The sequence below is a fragment of the Megalobrama amblycephala genome, linkage group LG9 (genome assembly GCF_018812025.1).
Source record: "Megalobrama amblycephala isolate DHTTF-2021 linkage group LG9, ASM1881202v1, whole genome shotgun sequence".
In the NCBI taxonomy this organism is placed as follows: domain Eukaryota; kingdom Metazoa; phylum Chordata; class Actinopteri; order Cypriniformes; family Xenocyprididae; genus Megalobrama; species Megalobrama amblycephala.
Window position 1 is genome coordinate 15066849 of NC_063052.1, and position 20635 is coordinate 15087483.

The 20635-nt window shown below is 37.4% G+C and overlaps 1 protein-coding gene across 3 annotated transcripts in view; it reads left to right on the top strand.

Annotated features, from left to right (window-relative positions):
• The first annotated feature begins 3939 nt into the window (after positions 1–3939).
• The window catches only part of med30 (mediator complex subunit 30), a 37467-nt gene continuing 20771 nt past the window's right edge, over positions 3940–20635 (top strand). For 2 of the 3 annotated variants that reach the window (XM_048201803.1, XM_048201805.1), the window contains exons 1-4: positions 3940–4085; positions 4423–4596; positions 4671–4829; positions 13724–13831. In XM_048201803.1, the coding sequence (XP_048057760.1) occupies positions 4444–4596; positions 4671–4829; positions 13724–13831 (420 nt within the window). In that variant the 5' untranslated portion in view covers positions 3940–4085; positions 4423–4443. Of the gene's footprint in view, positions 4086–4399; positions 4597–4670; positions 4830–13723; positions 13832–20635 lie in introns of all 3 variants that reach the window. The other variant, XM_048201804.1, reaches the window with a different exon arrangement.

The following is a 20635-nucleotide window of genomic DNA, read 5'->3' on the forward strand; positions in this document are numbered from 1 at the left end:
TGAACAAATCAGTGTTTTTTAATGTGTCGATTGATGAATGATTCAATGACTCACTCACAATGACTGTCACTGGTTTCGTTCTTGAACGAATCAGTGTTTTTTAATGTGTCAATTGTTTAATGATTCAATGACTCACTCACATTGACGGTCACTGGTTTCGTTACTGAGTTTTATCCTGTTGAATGTTTGATGATCAGTTTACATGTGCATAAGCAATGCTTCTATCGCTTGTTTTTGGATCCGGAGACTCTCATAATTGTTCTGTCAGGAAAATGACTTGATATGTGCCAAAGGTAACCCACTGAGCCATGCAGGTAAGAAGGTTCTTTAGCCATGAAAATCATTTTAAATATAGGCACATTAAATGTAGGCATGTTTATTTTTCTTCATCTGTGTATGTACTGTACTCCCTTAATTAAAGGGATAATTACAGCCAACCAACAGTGTGTTAATCTTATTGTTGATCTTAGACTTTGTTTGTTTACCTTCGTTATAATTTCTGAAACACTGAGAGGACTTTTCAGTGTGTTTTTGTTCTCGTTTCCTATTTTTTGTTGATTTTTTTTAAGCAAAGGTTGAATATGCATTTTCCAGTAACACTTTACAATAAGGTAAACATAGATTTCCTTTGCCACTGTTCTGTAGAGTAGACAGTTCTGCAAAAATCTCAGTAACACGATTAGTTTTAACAATATGCAACCATTGTATGTCGAAAATTCATCCAAAACCGTCTAATTTACATGAATTAAAAACACACATTTTCAAATTCCAAAGCTTGTAGTAGTCTGATTTACCACAGGTGAGATTTTGCCAGTGCTTCCCTTCATGTACATACAGTACACTATTATTTTTAAACAAAAATTACTGTAATTTTTTCATGTTCCAGAGATTATAGTGTGGTTCTAGTGGCCACTCTACTCAAATATTAAGTATAAAGGTAGTAGGTAAAACTAGGTATTGGAACTGCTGTTGCTGGTACAGCACATTTTGTTCATTGATTAAAAAACTGTAAGCAAAAGATTATAGCTTACTCATGTTCTCAAAGTTATAAATAAGCAACAGCTTTATTTTAATGATTCAAGTCAAGTTTTTGTTAGGAAGTGCAAATATACAGTGGTAATTTAATTGCAACAAGGACGACAAAGCAGACGTTTTTGCAGATATATATTTTTAATGTCATGAAGTTTAGCCAAGATAAAAAATATTCTTGACATAGATTCAGATGGTAAATATCATACATCAAGTTATCACCATATTTATAATAAAATCATATTTCAAAATATGATATTAATCATATCATATAATAAAATATATTTATTTGTTTCTATTCAATTATTATGGGATCTCATTCAATACTTTCAGAAAACTCAAATTAAACATTTTAAAGACAGTATATTTATTGAACAACCGAAAATAGTACAAACTTTGCTAAAGTGGTTGTTTTGAACACATATTAACTTAGACATTATTAAAAACATTATTTTAGTAAATATTTTGTGCCTTTTGCCCCATGCTGGTTTTACAGGCCAACTTCGCCAAGGTTTTTAAACAAACAAACCACTTTTATCATTTATTTTCACACAAAATCATTTGCTCCATGATCAGTGTTCAATAAAAACATGTTTTCTGCAATCATATGGTATGGGAGTAGTGAAAAGTATTTTTTGTATTGCTAGTAAATAGAGTACTTCTCCTTAATTCAGTATACTTACCCAAAAAATGTTGATTTTGTACTTTACTTCCATTCACAGTATGAACAGTATGCAGTAAGTAAACTCCTTATATTGGCTTAAAGGGATAGTTCACTCAATAATGAAGTTTATCTGCTTACCCTCAGAGCATCCCAGATGTAGGTGATTGTATATGCTTTATAAACACACGCTGTATGTCCTACGCCTTCCCTATTCAACTTATGGAACGAACGCGGCGCCAGTTATGTTTTTTCTATAAAAACAGAACTGTTATATAAGTATAATATAGTATAAAACAGAACTATTATATAAGTATAATAGGGAAGGTGTAGGACATACAGCGTATGTTTTTTGAAGAATACAGAAAGCGGAAACGTGCAAGGCAATCGTTTGTTTATATAAAGCATATACGGTTGTATTTTTGTAGAAAATGACTGATGGTTTCTCTAGATAAGACTCTTATTCCTCGTCTGGTATCGTTTAAAGCTCTTTGAAGCTGCACTGAAACTGTAATTTTGACCTTCAACAGTTTGGTGCCCATTGAAGTCCACTATAAGGAGAATAATCCTGGAATGTTTTCATCAAAAACCTTCATTTCTTTTCGACCGAAGAAAGAAAGACATGAACATCTTGGATGACATGGAGGTGAGTAAATTATCAGGAAAATTTTATTTGAAAGTGAACTAATCCTTTAAACTACGCCAGAGCGCGTACACACCTCATGCGCCGGATGCTCAAGGCAGTTGGACATAGTGGTGTATTAGAGGTAAAAAATGATATAAATACTGTTCGGTTTCTCGCACAAACCGATCGTTTCGTGTCTTAGGACATCAATGTGTCGTCACGAGCCGCAGGGTTTAATTTGGATTTGTCTGTGCATGTTTTTTTGACTCTTATAGATTGTGTTCCCATTGACATGCATTATACGACTGACAGACGGCAACGGTTGGAGTTAAAAATCATCATTTGTGTTCTACTGAAGAAAACCCTGGGGGTAAGCAGATAAACATCAAATTTTCATTTTTGGGTGAACTATCCCTTTAGCAAAGCCAAATACTTTTTAACTATTCAAGCATATTTAGTCTATAGCATTTAATGCAATTACATCAGAAGTAACTGTACTTAAATTACACAAGTAATTCCTTACTTTTCTTTAAAATTAATTAAATTCCTGCTTTTTCCCCTCAAATAATTGATTATAGTATGCGTATAAAGTGAGATGTTGGCAAAACTCAGCCATTTACTATAGCCTTGTAAAAATCATTCAAGTGAATATTGAACCTAAAAATAACTTTACCGCATTCACGTAACCTTAGTCAGGTCCTTTATATAGGCTAATATTAACAGATAGAAGTTTTGATTAGAATGATGTAATTGTTAATGTTGAAATTAACATGAACTAAGATGAAGTTTTCAATCTTAATTCCATTGTTGGATGTTTTATTCAAAGAAATGCCCATCAAACGAGAACTGCTCTCTCTCGCTCTCTTGTTTTCGTTCTCTTTTAAGTGAAAAACTCTATCTCTTTGTAGCTCCAGCTCATCCTAATCCTTTTATAGTCCACTGGATGAGGGTATAGAAAATCAGGCCAAGCTAATAATCAAAATATACAGAGAAAAGCCTTTTTGAAGTGGGAGTCCCAGTGAATGAGAAGAGTAAACAGCAGACTATTGAGTGTAAGTGCATGTTCTCTTCTGAGAGGAACAAGATCAAGACCTGCGTCTCTGAGAGCCACAAATTACCTTAAATTATATGGAATCATCTTTTTTTGATATCGAAAAAGGAAATATTAGACAGAGCAGGTCTAAAAACAGACTTGAACTCAAGTGAAATCAATGATCACAGGCAGTCTGATGTTCAAAGGTCTTATTGATTCTTTTTCAATTGATTTAGTATGAATATCTGTCTTTGTTTTTGTCATGAATCAATCAACTTTCTCTTTAATCTCTAATGTAATGCACTGATGGAATTATATAGCCGAAACCTTTACAGTTTCTCTTGTTTATTTAATCCATATCGTATTGAAGAGTAGGTGAAAATGATGTTAGAAATAGTCATAGTCATGACTATTTCTATATAAATTTTGATTGAACACAAGATGGCGTGCCTCACCTTCAGCTAAAAAGCAAACTAGCATTTCCACTATTTATTTATTTTGTAATAATATTTGCCATGTAAGCTCGTAGAATAGTGTTATTTGCATTGAAAACACGTAAAATTCATTTGCAAAACATACTTTTTCGTTAACAAAATCTGTCTTTGCTAAACACTAAGCCACACACGTGTACAACTGTACACAGTGACTTCTCATGAAATCTCGCGATGGTTGACTCAGACGAGATCACAGCACGGAAGAAATGACGTCTTGTCAACAACACTAACATAGTGGAAAAGGTATTTAAACGCTGTTAATGTTGCATATGTTCAGACGAATAACATTTTCTGTGTTTATGTCACATATACGCTATTATCCAGTTCTGTTAGACGTTACATTTGTGATGATAGTATCTTCGTAATAATGTTTTCTTCCATTCAAATAATATGCATGTATGCGTTTTAATTACCTTTCGTAGTTTATTGCATTTAATTTACGTTTATGGTTTTATTAGACAATGCTTAAAAATGTGTTGCAAGTGTGTGTGGTTCAGTATTCCACTTAATATCTCTCGTATTAAATCACCATCACGCCACTAAATCTCACTGAATAGCCATCCGTCCATCCTTCCATCAGTGCCTGCATCCCGCTGTCCCCATGACAACCCCTCCTCTGGCCCCGTTCCCCGGGCAACAGGCTCAGGCAGCTCGGGATGTGAACACAGCCTCACTATGTCGGATCGGACAGGAGACGGTGCAGGACATCGTCTTACGCACCATGGAGATCTTTCAGCTGCTGAGAAACATGCAGGTGAGTTCATCCATCCACAGGTGAAGACTGACCCCGCTCTCCACCTGTCTAACGCTCTCTGTCTCCTCGCTCAGCTGCCGAACGGAGTCACCTATCATCCCAACACTCATCAGGACCGGTTGGGGAAACTGCAGGAGCACCTGCGGATGCTCTCCGTGCTTTTCCGCAAGCTCCGTCTCGTCTACGACAAATGCAATGAGAACTGCGCTGGTCTGGAGCCGATACCTCCCGAGGTGAGATTATACGTTCTCTAGACGCTCTAGTTTTAATGAGTTATATTGAGTCATTCCGCTCGGAATTTGGAACTAATCTTTTGTTACATTTAATGCAGATTTGCAGGCAACTTTGCATTAAGCTGCGCACACACTTAACGATTGTTAGGCCGATTATGAATGTAAATTGATACGATGACTGATCGTGCTCAAACGCGTCCAGTCAGAGCCAGTTGCGTTCAGTCTGCGATTACAGTCGGTGTTCAAATTCCACGTGTAAGTATATAAATCAGCTCCCGTCGAAGGAAACAATCTGTATGTGTGTTGAGTTCAGTCTTAGAATGTTTCAGCTAATCGTTAGGTGTGTCCCCGGCTTTAGTGAAACGTTTGCCATTAGAAGATTATTTTTTGGTGTCCCTCAGGGTTCTGTTCTAGGCCCCTTACTTTTTTAGCGTTTACAGTATATATTTCCTCTCAAGATCACTCAGGTTTAATGCAGATGATACTCAGATTTATATTCACTCTAAACCTGGTCAAAATGTTAATTTTCTCTCACATTGCATTTCTGAACGCACTTCTTTTTCATATTAGAGATGCTCAGAATCGACGCATTTTTAAACCTAACCTAAAAACTCATTATTGTTTTAAATAGGGTTGCAAAATTCCGGGAATTTTCAAAACTGGTAACTTTCCATGGGAATTAATGGGAATACATGGGAATGAACGGGTAATATAAGGGAATTAACGGGAATTAATGGGAATAAACAGGGAATTTCCAAAATTGCAGGTTAGCCTATAACAGGATACTTAATGTAGTTGAAAAAAAAACATCTTGGAGCATAATTTTGCTCAAATAAAGCATGCACCATTTTTGTTTTTGCGTTATTGTCGCGTTATCTTGCCCTAAATTCAACATGAGAGATTTTCTTCACACAGACTGAACACGTTTTCCCACACCATTTTGATTGACAGGATATAAACAATTGTTTTTAAACAGTGGCCGATAGTGAAAATAATAGCTTTTATCAGTCGATACCGATAATTGGCCGATACATTGGTGCATCGCTATAAAAAAACATTTAAGTCACAAACAACTGTGTGCCTTTGACTATTGTTGTGGACAGTGCTATCTTTGAGCCAAAAAGGTTAATAATCACTGGCCTATATAGAATAAAATCGCTTTTTCTAGGCCACTGACATGATTGGAGTATCTCCTGTGTAACCGTGCATAATTTTAAGTACATATTTTAGAAGTATTAATTATATTACGAGGGGTTGATAACTTGAAAGAGTGGCGTTAGAGTGAATATTTAGGAGTGGGTTCATTTGATCTTGTGCATCAGGGAATTCAGTCCATCCATAACATTATTCCTGCCTGCAAACGGTTTAATTAGTGCACCTCTTGAGCGCTAGCTTTCAGTTTCTACTAGAGGAAACATCCTTGAATCACATTTCCAACTTCTAGCGATCGAGTCCAGCTGAGATTCCCACTGGTCAAGAGCTCATTGACGTCAGTTAAAGAACAAGCTTTACAAGAGCTTGCATGTTTTTCAGATCTTCTCAAGTGCTGGTTTAACGACTTCTATGTGTCCAGAAACATCTGGAATATAAAATAACGTTTAAATCAGGAAGAAAGGATGTACAGAAGAGGCCAAAAGTGATGTCCGGCCTATAGGAAAGTTGATATTTTCACCCTTTATTATTCAAATATTATTAAAAAAATGTTTTGTAAGCATATTGCATAGCTGAAACAAGACAAATTGTGTAACATAATTTTTGTCCAGGCTGTCTGTCATACAAAGAACATTATGCAAAAACATAATTTTGCACATGCAAAAATGATGCACATGCAAAAACAAGAGAGAACCAACAAAATATTAATAACTAATTATGGTGTAGTCAATTTCTGCTTTTTTATGTCAGCTTTTTGTTTTTCTATGCACATTTTTTGCATAGTAAAATAAAAACTGTAGCTATAATTTAGTCAGATAAATACCTTAACCAAGTTTAGTGTTTTGTCCTTCCCTCATGTTATTTAAAATATTACAAAAATATATATATAAAAAAATTCCTCATATTTTGATGGTTTAATCAAAGTTGTAGGTTCATTAAAAACAAATATCCCCTCCGGACATCACTTTTGGACACTGCTGTATATAAAACTAAAACTATTAAAAACATTTCTGTTAATAAAAATAAAGCTGAAATAAAATAAAAATAAATATTAGTTAAACTTAAAATTGAGAAATGTTGTCTTGGAAATAAAGTTGAAAATAAATAATTAAAAACGTAAAAAAAAAAACGTAAACAAATAGCAACTAATTAAATTAAAAAAGCACATAATTACTAAAAATTAAATTAAAATTAACATGAAAACTAAAATAAAAAATATATATAAATATAAAAGCTAATTCAAAATATTAAAACAACTATAATAAAACTAAAATAGCACTGTTTGCATCATTAATCACCGGTAAATGTGAAACGCATAAAGTGTAGCTGTGATTTAGACATGTAATCATAAATTTGGAGCTCAGGAATTACAACTCAAATGTGTACGAGAGCAAATGAATCCCAAAGAGCTGGATCGAATGCACAGCTGGTCTGTAGAGTCGTTTAAGCCAGTCATTCATGCAGTCTCTTTTCTTTTATCGCTGGAACAAAGTCATTAGATCTGCAGTAGCTTTAACTGGAGGGCATGAACAACAGCTGTGAGAGTTGGAAATTCAGGTTCTTCCTTCTCATTAACAGAAGAGCCCCTGTGCTCACAGGGTATTTGTTTTGGCCCGACCTCGTCTGTTTGGATTTCAGGTGTTCTCTTTAGCTCCTGTTGCGCTTTCTCTCCAAACAGGAAGTGCGATAATGGAGTCAGCGGCATTACCTCATCACCTCGCTAATTAGCTGCAGCGCTCGGTAATGAACAGCTGGCGAAATCCCTCGTGTCAGCGTTTTCCAACCCAGGCAATCACCGGCTCCCAACGGTGGAATTTCCTGCACACCGAAAAAGAAATAGCCATGTCATTTCATTTACCAGCTCACTTTTTCCATCCACTTCAGTCCCCTCAAAGTAATCAACCCGAGTGAACCTCACTGAATCATTGTTTTCAGGCAGCTGGCAGAACACATCCATCTTTCAGTGTCTGGACCTTGAGTAACGTGTTGTCCGCGTTATATTAACTAGCTGGCTCTTTCTTACTCCGCTTGCTGCTGACAGGTGGACACTTCCTTGGAAACTCCAAACAAACTGTGAAGTGTGAACGCAGACCAAAGACATCTAAACTTCTCAAAGTGGGTTCATCGACCAATCGCCAAAACATTTGCTAAACCAAATTTTCACGGACTATAAATTGTGTTTTTATCATCTGAAAGGTGCTGTGATTTATGTTCTGTTATAATGCATTTAACGTCAACGAAGCCTACTTAAAAGTTTTATAGAGCGGTTTTTAAAAGTGTAAAAAAACATAATGGAGATTTTGAAGTTTTATTAAGTGTTTTTATAATCAATTAACTACGGAAGAGGATTAGGGCCAAGCAATAATAAAAAAATAAAACCATCTCGAGATTAAAGTTGTTAAATTTCGAGAAAAAACTCGTTAAATTTCGAGAAAAAAGTCGAAATAAAATGTTGAGAATAAACTCGTTAAATTACGAGAAAAAACTCGTTAAATTTTGAGAAAAAAGTCGAGCTAAAATGTTGAGAATAAACTTGTTAAATTATGAGAAAAAAACTTGTTAAATTACGAGAAAAAAGTCGTTAAATTATGAGAACAAATTTGTAATTTAACAAATTTGTTCTCGTAATTTAATGACTTTTTTCTCGTAATTTAATGACTTTATTCTCAACATTTTATCTCAACTTTTTTCTTGAAATTTAACGAGTTTTTTCTCGTAATTTAATGAGTTTATTCTCAACATTTTATCTCGACTTTTTTCTCGAAATTTAAGGACATTTTTCTCATAATTTAACGATTTTTTTCTCGTAATTTAACGACTTTTTTCTCAACATTTTATCTCGACTTTTTTCTCGAAATTTAACGACTTTTTTCTTGTAATTTAATGACTTTATTCTCAACATTTTATCTCGACTTTTTTCTCTGAATTTAATGACATTTTTCTCATAATTTAACGAATTTGTTCTCGTAATTTAACGACTTTTTTCTCGTAATTTAATGACTTTATTCTCAACATTTTATCTCGACTTTTTTCTTGAAATTTAACGACTTTTTTCTTGTAATTTAATGACTTTATTCTCAACATTTTATCTCGACTTTTTTCTCTGAATTTAATGACATTTTTCTCATAATTTAACGAATTTGTTCTCGTAATTTAACGACTTTTTTCTCGTAATTAAATGACTTTATTCTCAACATTTTATCTTGACTTTTTTCTTGAAATTTAACGAGTTTTTTCTTGAAATTTAACGAGTTTTTTCTCTAAATTTAACTAGTTTTTTCTCGAAATTTAACAACTTTAACCTCGAGATGGTTTCATTTTTTTATTAATGCTTGGCCCTAATCCTCTTCTGTAATTAACACTGCTTTTGTCATTTTTTACAAGATGGACAAAATTTGTCACTAAAAAAGTCATTCGGTTTAACCAAAATTTCGGTTTTACCAAATGACACATTTGGTTACACCGAATGACAATATTTTCAGACAATGCTAACAGGCTGATATCTAGCAAAAGGACAATCAAACATTTTATATTTAGTACAAGTTTTTAAAATATTACAACATTTTCCATGTTTTATAGCGGTTGTACCGAATGACCTGATGTTTCGGATCAAGTGAAAACATGAATTTTTCAAATAGTTAAGAGAGAGTTAGTTACTTTGCTTCACAACCATGTGGTCCTTTGCAGGTGTCTGAATGATGTCACTTGATACTGACCACATGACTTGATCCAAAATAGTCCCTTTATATTGGTTACTCCAAATGACATCAGTGAAACTCATTTTTCCGGACATTCTTTCTCATAACAAAGCAACGACTTCTACACATAATTTTAATACCATGTTGATATATGATGTTATAAAATCATGCCAGAATAAAAAAAATATACCTTTATTACATTTAAAGATATTTTAATGCAATGAAATGGCCTTTGGACGGTTAAACCGAATGACCTTTTGTCACTTAAAAATCTTTAAAATACCTTTATATGTAGCAAAATATAATTTAAATCTTTTAAATTCAATAAAACAGATCTAGTTGTACTACCTTACATACTTTGAATGTCATATCTTTGTTTTTTATTATTATTAAGGTCTTTGGACAAAAAAATTAATTCAGCTCATGACTCTTACAGTGCATTATGGGTATTCTCTTGCTGTTGAGTATACATCGGTAGTACACTCGTCATTGCGTGCATTATGGGATTGAACTCGTGCACTCGATAACATCCACTATGGTTTCAGACACCACTAAAAATGGATGTGTCCTATTAAAGGGTATAATTTTGAACACAGCCCGGGTATGCTTGAGCATTCTGTCCTTTTTAGAGTCACATCTTGTGACGTCATGTCCTGTTTTTGGTTCGTTTAGATGTTTTTGTTGCGTTCAAATTTCAGTCGAACCACACCAGAGTTTGTTTGGAGGTGGACGGAGACTCCCTGAAAAGATCGGATGGCAGCCTTCATACTTATTCAGATGAACCGTACTAACAGAGCAATCGCACCAGAGTTCGTTTTAATCCAACCAAACCTGCCAAGTGTGAACACACCCTCAACTGCTTTTGTTCTGAAATTGTTCAGACCTAAAGAGCACAAAGCTAATTAAATCAGTCCTCGAGCTTCGGCTTGTGTCTTCTTCTCTCTCTCTCTCTCTGCTTGGCCAGTCACTCGCCTGTGGTTTTCTGCATTCACTCCCTTGACAAACCTGCCAGGGGCTTTTCTCTCTCCCTCCCTTGCTTTTCATATGATCAGATTTTTCCTTCTTGCCTGTCTGCTGGCATGTGACAGCCGAAAGACTGTAAGGTCTGTTCTGTAAAACCGCAGAGCCCCGAAATATGAGTGATTCAGAATTTGGTACTTGATTTTTCTGTTGCCTACTGAAAATATAAATCATTTAATCCGTTGCACTGCTGTTTGTGTGTTGATAATAATCAGAAATGTTTCCTGAGCAGCAAATCAGCATATCAGAATGATTTCTGAAGGATCATGTGACACTTAAGACTGGAGTAATGATGCTGAAAATTCAGCTTTGATCAGAGGAATAAATGCAACATTGAGACTTCTTTTAAAAACATGAAACTTTTGAATGCTAGAATATATTCAGTTGTAATGGGTCGTTAATGCATAGCATGTTTTATGAAGATTTTAGGCCAAAATGTATATCGATATATAAGATGATGTGTATATTTTAGGTCATATTTTTTAACATTTTACTCACCATTTTACCTTAGTTCTTTTTAAATGGTAATGTGGCAAATGTTTTTATAAAAGTAGCCTTATAATATGAGATGCATGCATAATAAAAAATGTATTTATAGTCAGTGACACAAATAACATTAAAATTACTGAAGAAATTTTTCCCTTCTGTCATTTCGCATTGAAAATATTTCTTGGATGTTGAATTTTTGGATGAAAGAATATTTACTAAAATGTAAAATTAGTGTAAAACCGCAATCGCTGATCTACTGACATTAAAGAAAACAGATGCATAATGTGTATGACCATATCAAGCGCAAAATTATTGCGGCGTTAAATAATGGAGCAAATGCCAGTAAATTGACTTCTGCAACCCTTAGTAAATCACGTTGCATGATTCATTTAAATACTCTCTTCCTATAAATTTTGCATCTAAAAGGAAAAATCCTACAAATGCACATGCAATTAGGTCAGCCGCAAAAGTAACTGTTTTTCACTGCATTCACACGCCAAAAGAAGGTTTGCGCTGACGCAAGCTGTTAGTAAATCTGGCCCATAGTGTAAAAATAAAAAATAATAATATTTAAATGCATTTTTTTTTAATGATGAGAGCTTTAAAAAGTGCTGGTTTTGAAAAAAGCCACCTGCTTGTGCAGAAATGAGTGTTTTTATTCTCTTGCACGCACTGATTGTTCATCCAGAACACCAGCAGGTGTCACTGTGATGTTAAAGCGTGGAGATGCAAGTCTGTTTGGCAAGGTCACAGAATGATGGAACCTGACAAAAAAGAATGAGACACATTATGGATCTAAGAAAGCATGTGAGGGTAGAACCATTTGAACCGTTGTCCTGCGGTAAACATCGAGTCGTACCAAAGGTGGTTGAGATTCATTCGAGGGCAGTTCTGCTTTTCCTGTAACCCGTCCAATGCTGACGAGGGGCTCAGACTATTTGTGAAGTTGAATTATTCAAACCTCTTCATTTGAAAGCCAAAAGGGCAGTGCTTATTGAGTGATTCTTTCAGGCAAAATAGCAGAGGCTGTTATGCTATGAGACTTAAAACCTAAGATCTGGTAGTGTTGATTTCGCTTGCAATGAAAGCCTTTTGAATTATGCAACAATCCATTACTGTGGCTTCACTAGGTTGTTAAACCTTACAATCTCATCTCTTAAGCTCTCGTGTTGTTTAGACAGTGGGTCACCGCAGTAAATGTTTACACAAAATTATATTCAAACCACCGTGGGTATTATTTTTCATGTCGCTTTGGATAACGGCTCAGATTAACCCTAGTTTGCTAGGCTGCCTAGAGATAAACCAACTATCAAAATGCATGTTTCAGTTCACAAATACCATCATATCTTTCTATTTTAATCTAAGATGGTTCTTCAGGAAGGCAAGTACTGTGTGAGACTTTTATACTGACGAGATTCGAAAGGAGCCTCATTCATCTTCAGCTGAGCATGAAACATAAATAGAATCATTGTTAAACCTCTCCAGACTTTTTTGTTTGTTTGTTTACAGAGCGAGGTCAGGCTTTTTGCTGGTTGATGCCTGTAACTAAACAATGTGGACCCAAAAAGCATCATTCACCATTGACTGCTATTTAAAGTGGACCTATAATGCCCTTTTCACAAGATGTAATAAAGTCTCTGGTGTCCCCAGAATGTGTCTGTGAAGTTTCAGCTCAAAATCCCCCACAGATCATTTATTATAGCTTGTCAAATTTGCCCCTATTTGGGTGTGAGCAAAAACACGCCGTTTTTGTGTGTGTCCCTTTAAATGCAAATGAGCTGCTGCTCCCGCCCCCTTTCTAGAAGAGGGCGGAGCTTTAACAGCTCGACAACAACAAAGCTGGAGAATCTCACGCAGCCAAAATGATGACGGTGTTCAGCCTTACATTGTTCAAACCGGAGTCGACACTGATGGAGAGACTCAGGAAGAAGTTACAACTTTTAGACATTTCTGAATGGTTAGTGGATAAATTGATGTAGTTGCTGTGGAGTTGATTCAACTTATCCACTAGCATGTGCCGTCATGTTCATCTTTTGTGCAAATCCAGTGTTGAATTGAGCCTCGTTTGTGGCGTAAAATGAACAAAACTCTACTACAACAACTCTTCCTCTTCTCTAAAGCAGCCCAACATGGCCCCGCCCCCTTTGTTGTGTGTTCCCGGGGGTGGGGTTTATGTAAATTTTAGGGTTTGTGATGTCACTAACCCTGGAAGAAGCTTGTTGTAGTCCCTACCAGCCGTTTGTTGTAGTCCTTAAAAAGAAAATATCTCCCTTTGCATTGAACTTTGAGTGTCGTAACTTCACAGATGTTGTTTATGATCAAACAGCTACATTACACACTAACTAAAGTTAAAAAAGTGAAATCATAATCAACCACCCCTTTAAAAATATCTGTGTATTTTATTACAACATTTAGTAGATGTTTTACCAGTGCCTGATTCTTTTCTGTAGAATTGTTGAAGCATGAAATGGGCTTGATATTTTATATCGTCTGCTGCTGATATGTGGTCATTTTATTCTGTCTCTCTTGTTTTAGCAACTTATCCCTTATGTAGAGGATGACAGTTCTAAACTGGACGACCGAATGGCCAATCAAACGCGTGCATCCAGCGAAGAGAGGAGAGAAGTACTGGAAGTTAACAAGGTTAGAAAAGCTTCTTTTTTTTTTGACAGATGATTTTATTCAACGCAACTTGCATTGTATTTATGGTATACATTTATGATTTCATGTATTCTATTGACACCATGCTCTGGTGTTTGAACTCTCCTACATCAGAAGTTAAAATAAAATTTTAAAATATTTTCACATAGAAAGCTATGGAAGCTTGTTTCCGCCATGAAATAAAAAATAAAAAAAGTAATTGTGACTTTTTATCTCACAATTCTGATTTTTTTTTCTCATAATTGCAAGTTATAAAGTCAGAATTGGAAGTTATAAAGTCAGAATTGCGAGATATAAAGTCAGAATTGCGAGTTATAAAGTCAGAATTTTTTTAAAGTCAGAATTGTGAGTTATAAAGTCAGAGTTATAAAGTCAGAATTGTGAGATATAAAGTCAGAATTGCGAGTTATAAAGTCAGAGTTATAAAGTCAGAGTTATAAAGTCAGAGTTATAAAGTCAGAGTTATAAAGTCAGAATTGTGAGTTATAAAATCAAAATTGTGAGATATAAAGTCAGAATTGCAAGTTATAAAGTCAGTTATAAAGTCAGAATTGCGAGTTATAAAGTCAGAGTTATAAAGTCAGAATTGTGAGATATAAAGTCAGCATTGCGAGTTATAAAGTCAGATTTATAAAGTCAGAATTGTGAGATGTAAAGTCAGAATTGCAAGTTATAAAGTCAGAGTTGTAAAGTCAGAATTGTGAGTTATAAAGTCAGAATTGCGAGTTATAAAGTCAGAGTTATAAAGTCAGAATTGTGAGTTATAAAGTCAAAATTGTGAGATATAAAGGCAGAATTGCGAGTTATAAAGTCAGAGTTATAAAGTCAAAATTGTGAGATATAAAGTCAGAATTGCGAGTTATAAAGTCAGAGTTATAAAGTCAAAATTGTGAGATATAAAGTCAGAATTGCGAGTTATAAAGTCAGAGTTATAAAGTCAAAATTGTGAGATATAAAGTCAGAATTGCGAGTTATAAAGTCAGAGTTATAAAGTCAGAATTGTGAGTTATAAAGTCAGAATTGTGAGATATAAAGTCAGAATTGCAAGTTATAAAGTCAGAGTTGTAAAGTCAGAATTTGTTTAAAGTCAGAATTGCGAGATATAAAGTCACAATTCTGAGAAAAAAAGTCAGAATTACCTTTTTTATTTTTTTATTTAGTGGCGGAAACAAGCTTCCATAGAAAAAGTTATTTTAAATTGTAATAATATTTCACAAAAATTCAGCCTTGGTGAGCAGAAGAGATTTCTTTCAAGAACCGAAAAAAATCTCACAGACCTCAAACTTTTGAAAGGTAGTAGGTATATACTGTATATATGTGTATATATATATATATATATATATATATATAAACCCAAAACAGGCCACTTCACTGCCTGAAGAGATCTTATTCAGAATCTATGTTTACAGTGTCCTTTAACATGGTAGGCGATGAGATATCTGCAAAATAATGAAGCCATTGTATTTGAAAACCAACCTGATGACTCTCTGCCAAGGATTTCATGACATTCTTGCAGTAAAAGCAAAATGATCTCGCTCTAACAGGGCAATGTTTTTTTCTGCACTCCTTTCTGCCATTGAGTCGGCCTTATTAAAAACTGCAGCATGCTCATGAAAGGCAGTCGGCACGGAAATGCTCATGCGACAAGGGCCCTGGAGCTTTTCGCCGGCCAAATAGCCAGCTGCAAATAACACGCTGGATGAGGCGACCATGTTGGGGGAATAAAGGATGTCAAACTCAGGGGAGGTCAAGGTTGCGTCAGAATGTGGAGCGCAGATGTGTTACAGCTCTCCGGCATCTGCCTCTGCAGCATTTACATGTTCACGGTTGTCTGATGGTCACAGGACATACAAGTGAACAAATAAAATATTCATCTTTTTTTAGGAAGGTTTTTAGGTTAAAATATGTTCTTTTAACCCAGTTTATTGTTCATTATTAGTATGCCATTCATTGGTTTATCTCCCCAGAAGTGTAGACATTGAGCCTCCCATGCACCATCAAAACACTGAGAGCACTCCGCTCAGATCTGTCAACCTCTTTCCAGTTCAACCAATAGTGTGAGTTTGTAGCAGGCTACTGTAGCAGGTGGAGAGTTTGGGGCATGGCTACTATAGCAGATGGAGTTTGGGGTGTGGCTACTGTAGCAGGTGGAGAGTTTGGGGCGTGGCTACTGTAGCAGGTGGAGAGTTTGGGGCATGGCTACTATAGCAGATGGAGTTTGGGGTGTGGCTACTGTAGCAGGTGGAGAGTTTGGGGCATGGCTACTGTAGCAGGTGGAGAGTTTGGGGCATGGCTACTATAGCAGATGGAGTTTGGGGTGTGGCTACTGTAGCAGGTGGAGAGTTTGGGGCGTGGCTACTGTAGCAGGTGGAGAGTTTGGGGCATGGCTACTATAGCAGATGGAGTTTGGGGTGTGGCTACTGTAGCAGGTGGAGAGTTTGGGGCGTGGCTACTGTAGCAGGTGGAGAGTTTGGGGCATGGCTACTATAGCAGATGGAGTTTGGGGCGTGGCTACTGTAGCAGGTGGAGAGTTTGGGGCGTGGCTACTGTAGCAGGTGGAGAGTTTGGGGCGTGGCTACTGTAGCAGGTGGAGAGTTTGGGGCATGGCTACTGTAGCAGGTGGAGAGTTTGGGGCGTGGCTACTGTAGCAGGTGGAGAGTTTGGGGCGTGGCTACTGTAGCAGGTGGCGAGTTTGGGGCGTGGCTACTGTAGCAGATGGAGTTTGGGGTGTGGCTACTGGCAGGTGGAGAGTTTGGGGCGTGGCTACTGTAGCAGGTGGAGAGTTTGGGGCTGCTACTATAGCAGATGGAGTTTGGGGTGTGGCTACTGTAGCAGGTGGAGAGTTTGGGGCGTGGCTACTGTAGCAGGTGGAGAGTTTGGGGCATGGCTACTATAGCAGATGGAGTTTGGGGTGTGGCTACTGTAGCAGGTGGAGAGTTTGGGGCGTGGCTACTGTAGCAGGTGGAGAGTTTGGGGCATGGCTACTATAGCAGATGGAGTTTGGGGTGTGGCTACTGTAGCAGGTGGAGAGTTTGGGGCGTGGCTACTGTAGCAGGTGGAGAGTTTGGGGCATGGCTACTATAGCAGATGGAGTTTGGGGTGTGGCTACTGTAGCAGGTGGAGAGTTTGGGGCGTGGCTACTGTAGCAGGTGGAGAGTTTGGGGCGTGGCTACTGTAGCAGGTGGAGAGTTTGGGGCATGGCTACTATAGCAGATGGAGTTTGGGGCGTGGCTACTGTAGCAGGTGGAGAGTTTGGGGCGTGGCTACTGTAGCAGGTGGAGAGTTTGGGGCATGGCTACTATAGCAGATGGAGTTTGGGGTGTGGCTACTGTAGCAGGTGGAGAGTTTGGGGCATGGCTACTGTAGCAGGTGGAGAGTTTGGGGCATGGCTACTATAGCAGATGGAGTTTGGGGCGTGGCTACTGTAGCAGGTGGAGAGTTTGGGGCGTGGCTACTGTAGCAGGTGGAGAGTTTGGGGCGTGGCTACTGTAGCAGGTGGAGTTTGGGGTGTGGCTACTGTAGCAGGTGGAGAGTTTGGGGCGTGGCTACTGTAGCAGGTGGCGAGTTTGGGGCGTGGCTACTGTAGCAGGTGGAGAGTTTGGGGCGTGGCTACTATAGCAGATGGAGTTTGGGCGTGGCTACTGTAGCAGGCAGAGAGTTTGGGGCGTGGCTACTGTAGCAGGTGGGGAATTTGGGGAGTGGCTACTGTAGCAGGCGGAGCCAGAGGGCATTTAGCTGCTGTGGGACCATAACTGATATGTTACATGGGAAAAGATATTCAGTCTATAAATGCGCCCGGTGCAGATACGTTGGATGGGTTTATTATAAACGGGACGCAGAACGTGTTTGCTCTAGACAGAGTGACAGTCTACTCAATTGCTTACTCATGACACAAAGCAACACAGCTAAAAGTATTCCTAATATATTGGACCTTTTATTGAAACTTTTACCTGGTGAGACATGCCTTCACAAGAACCCGTAAGAGCTGTGATTGTGATGTTTGAGTTTGAGGAGGCGAAAGGGGTGTTTGCAAAGTTGTTTGAAAATATGCCTTATTTTTGTAGTTCTGCAAGGTAACACTAGTGTTGCAGAAATTACATACTTCACCTTTAAAGTTATTTGTATTAATTATATATTATAGTTTGGGAAAGCCTAGACCAATGGATGAATTGATGGATTATTTTTATGCATGTGCACAGCATTTTAGAAACATGAGGTTTGAAGGATGATGGAAGGACAGATAGATGGATGAATGCAGAGAAAAAATGGTATAGTAATGAATGGACTGATGGATGAACAGGCAGATAGACATCAGCTTGAACGAACAAATGGACGCACGCATGAAAGTAATGAGACCATGGATGATTGAAAATTAGCACTCAGGTCAGTTTGTTGAAACATAATGGAGACCGGCTGTCTGACTCATCCCATTGTAGGCTAGGTTGTGCATTTTAATAGAGTCATGCCATTGTCCTGTTGATTGAATGCCATCATTTGCTGTGCCAATGGAGCTCAGGCTTGATTTAGTGAATTCTTCATCACTGTTGGAGATCCAACAAGTTGGTGAAGTGGTGGAGAGATGTATAGTGCGAGTATGGTAATGTCCCGCTGCTTTATGGGACGTTCCGTCACTGAATGATCACCCTGCTCTCGTTATCTGTCGATTGGGGTAATTGCTGTTTGTCAGGGCCCAGGCTGAATAATGGTCTTGCAATCTAGAGTGGCCTTCATCGCCGCGACCAATCTGTCTTCACACATCTTGTATGTTCTGGAGAGTTTTATTATACCTTTCATTAGCAGCATAAACAGTATTGGCTTTGTTTTCCTTCGTTTTTTTCTGAACGCCAAATCTTCCATGTGTAAAGGGCTGTTCACACCAAGAATGATAAGGATATTATCATCCACATGATAACATTCTGTTTATTATCAGCATGTGCTGCAGTTACGTCATCTGCCACTTTAAATGCTCAAGGTCTTTAAAGTCTTATTGGCTGTCAGACGAGCTTCGGTTGCTCAGCAACAACAAAACTGGAGAATCTCACGCAGCCAAAATGACGATTGTCAATAACATTTTAGCCTTACATTCAAACCGGAGTCGACACTGATGGAGAGAAGAAGTTACAACTTTTAGAATGAAACTGGACGTTTCTGAATGGTTAGTGGATAAATTTATGTAGTTGCTGTGGAGTTGATTCAACTCATCCACTAGCATGTGCCGTCATGTTCATCTTTTGTGCAAAACCCGTTTGGACGCCAACTATACATAGCGTACCTATTTGCCAAACAGAGCCATACACACCAGGCTAACGTTTATGATTGCTATCAAATGCTGTGAATGGTCTAATATTTTTTCTAAAACATCGCTAGGACAGAAACACTCCTTTTTAGCAATCAAGCTTGCCAGGGTCAACTTCAGGCTATCCAAGCTAACGAGACTCTAAATAGTGTTCAGTGCTTGTTTATGCAGCCAACGATGCATGCTTTGCTCCAACTTTTGCCATGATGTTAGAACTGGTACGCCGTCTTCTCTTTTGCAAAACAAAATGGCAGTGCCGTGGGTGGAAATGTGCAGATTAAGGGGTGGTGATATTATAATAAGATCCCCTTACTACGTCACAAAATCTGAGCAGCTCATTTTTTCACATGCTTGCTGAGAAAGTCTTGCCAAAACAAAGTTACTGGGTTGTCCTTTTTCACGTTTTCTGGGTTTGTAGATGCACTGGGAACCCGATTATAGCACTTAAACACGGAAAAATATAAATTTTCATGATATGTCCCCTTTATGTCCCTGCTCTACTAGAACAGGTTTTCATGCATGAATGAAATAGTAAATCAAGTGCATGATTTAGCAAATCGAGGGAACGAGTTAGTAAATCTTGTGCACAATTTGACAAATCGAGGGAACAAAATAGTAAATCATGCACTCAATTTAGCAAATCGAGGGAAGTAAATTGTAAATCATGCACACAATTTAGCAAATTGAGGGAACGAAATTGTAAATCATACACACAATTTAGTAAATCGAGGGAACGAAATTGTAAATCATGTGCACAATTTAGCAAATCGAGGGAATGAAATAGTAAATCATGTGAACAATTTAGCAAATCGAGGGAACGAAATTGTAAATCATGCACACAATTTAGCAAATCGAGGGAACGAAATAGTAAATCGTGCGCACAATTTAGCAAATCGAGGGAGCGAAATTGTAAATCATGCGCACAATTTAGCAAATCGAGGGAACGAAATTGTAAATCATGTGCACAATTTAGCAAATCGAGGGAACGAAATTGTAAATCATGTGCACAATTTAGCAAATCGAGGGAACGAAATAGTAAATCATGTGCACAATTTAGCAAATCGAGGGAACGAAATAGTAAATCGTGTGCACAATTTAGCAAATCGATGGAACGAAATTGTAAATCATGCACACAATTTGACAAATCAAGGGAACGAAATAGTAAATCATGCAGACAATTTAGCAAATCGAGGGAACGAAATTGTAAATCATGCACACAATTTAGCAAATCGAGGGAACGAAATAGTAAATCGTGCGCACAATTTAGCAAATCGAGGGAGCGAAATTGTAAATCGTGCGCACAATTTAGCAAATCGAGGGAACGAAATTGTAAATCGTGCACACAATTTAGCAAATCGAGGGAACGAAATAGTAAATCGTGCGCACAATTTAGGAAATCGAGGGAACGAAATAGTAAATCGTGCACACAATTTAGCAAATCGAGGGAACGAAATAGTAAATCGTGCGCACAATTTAGCAAATCGAGGGAA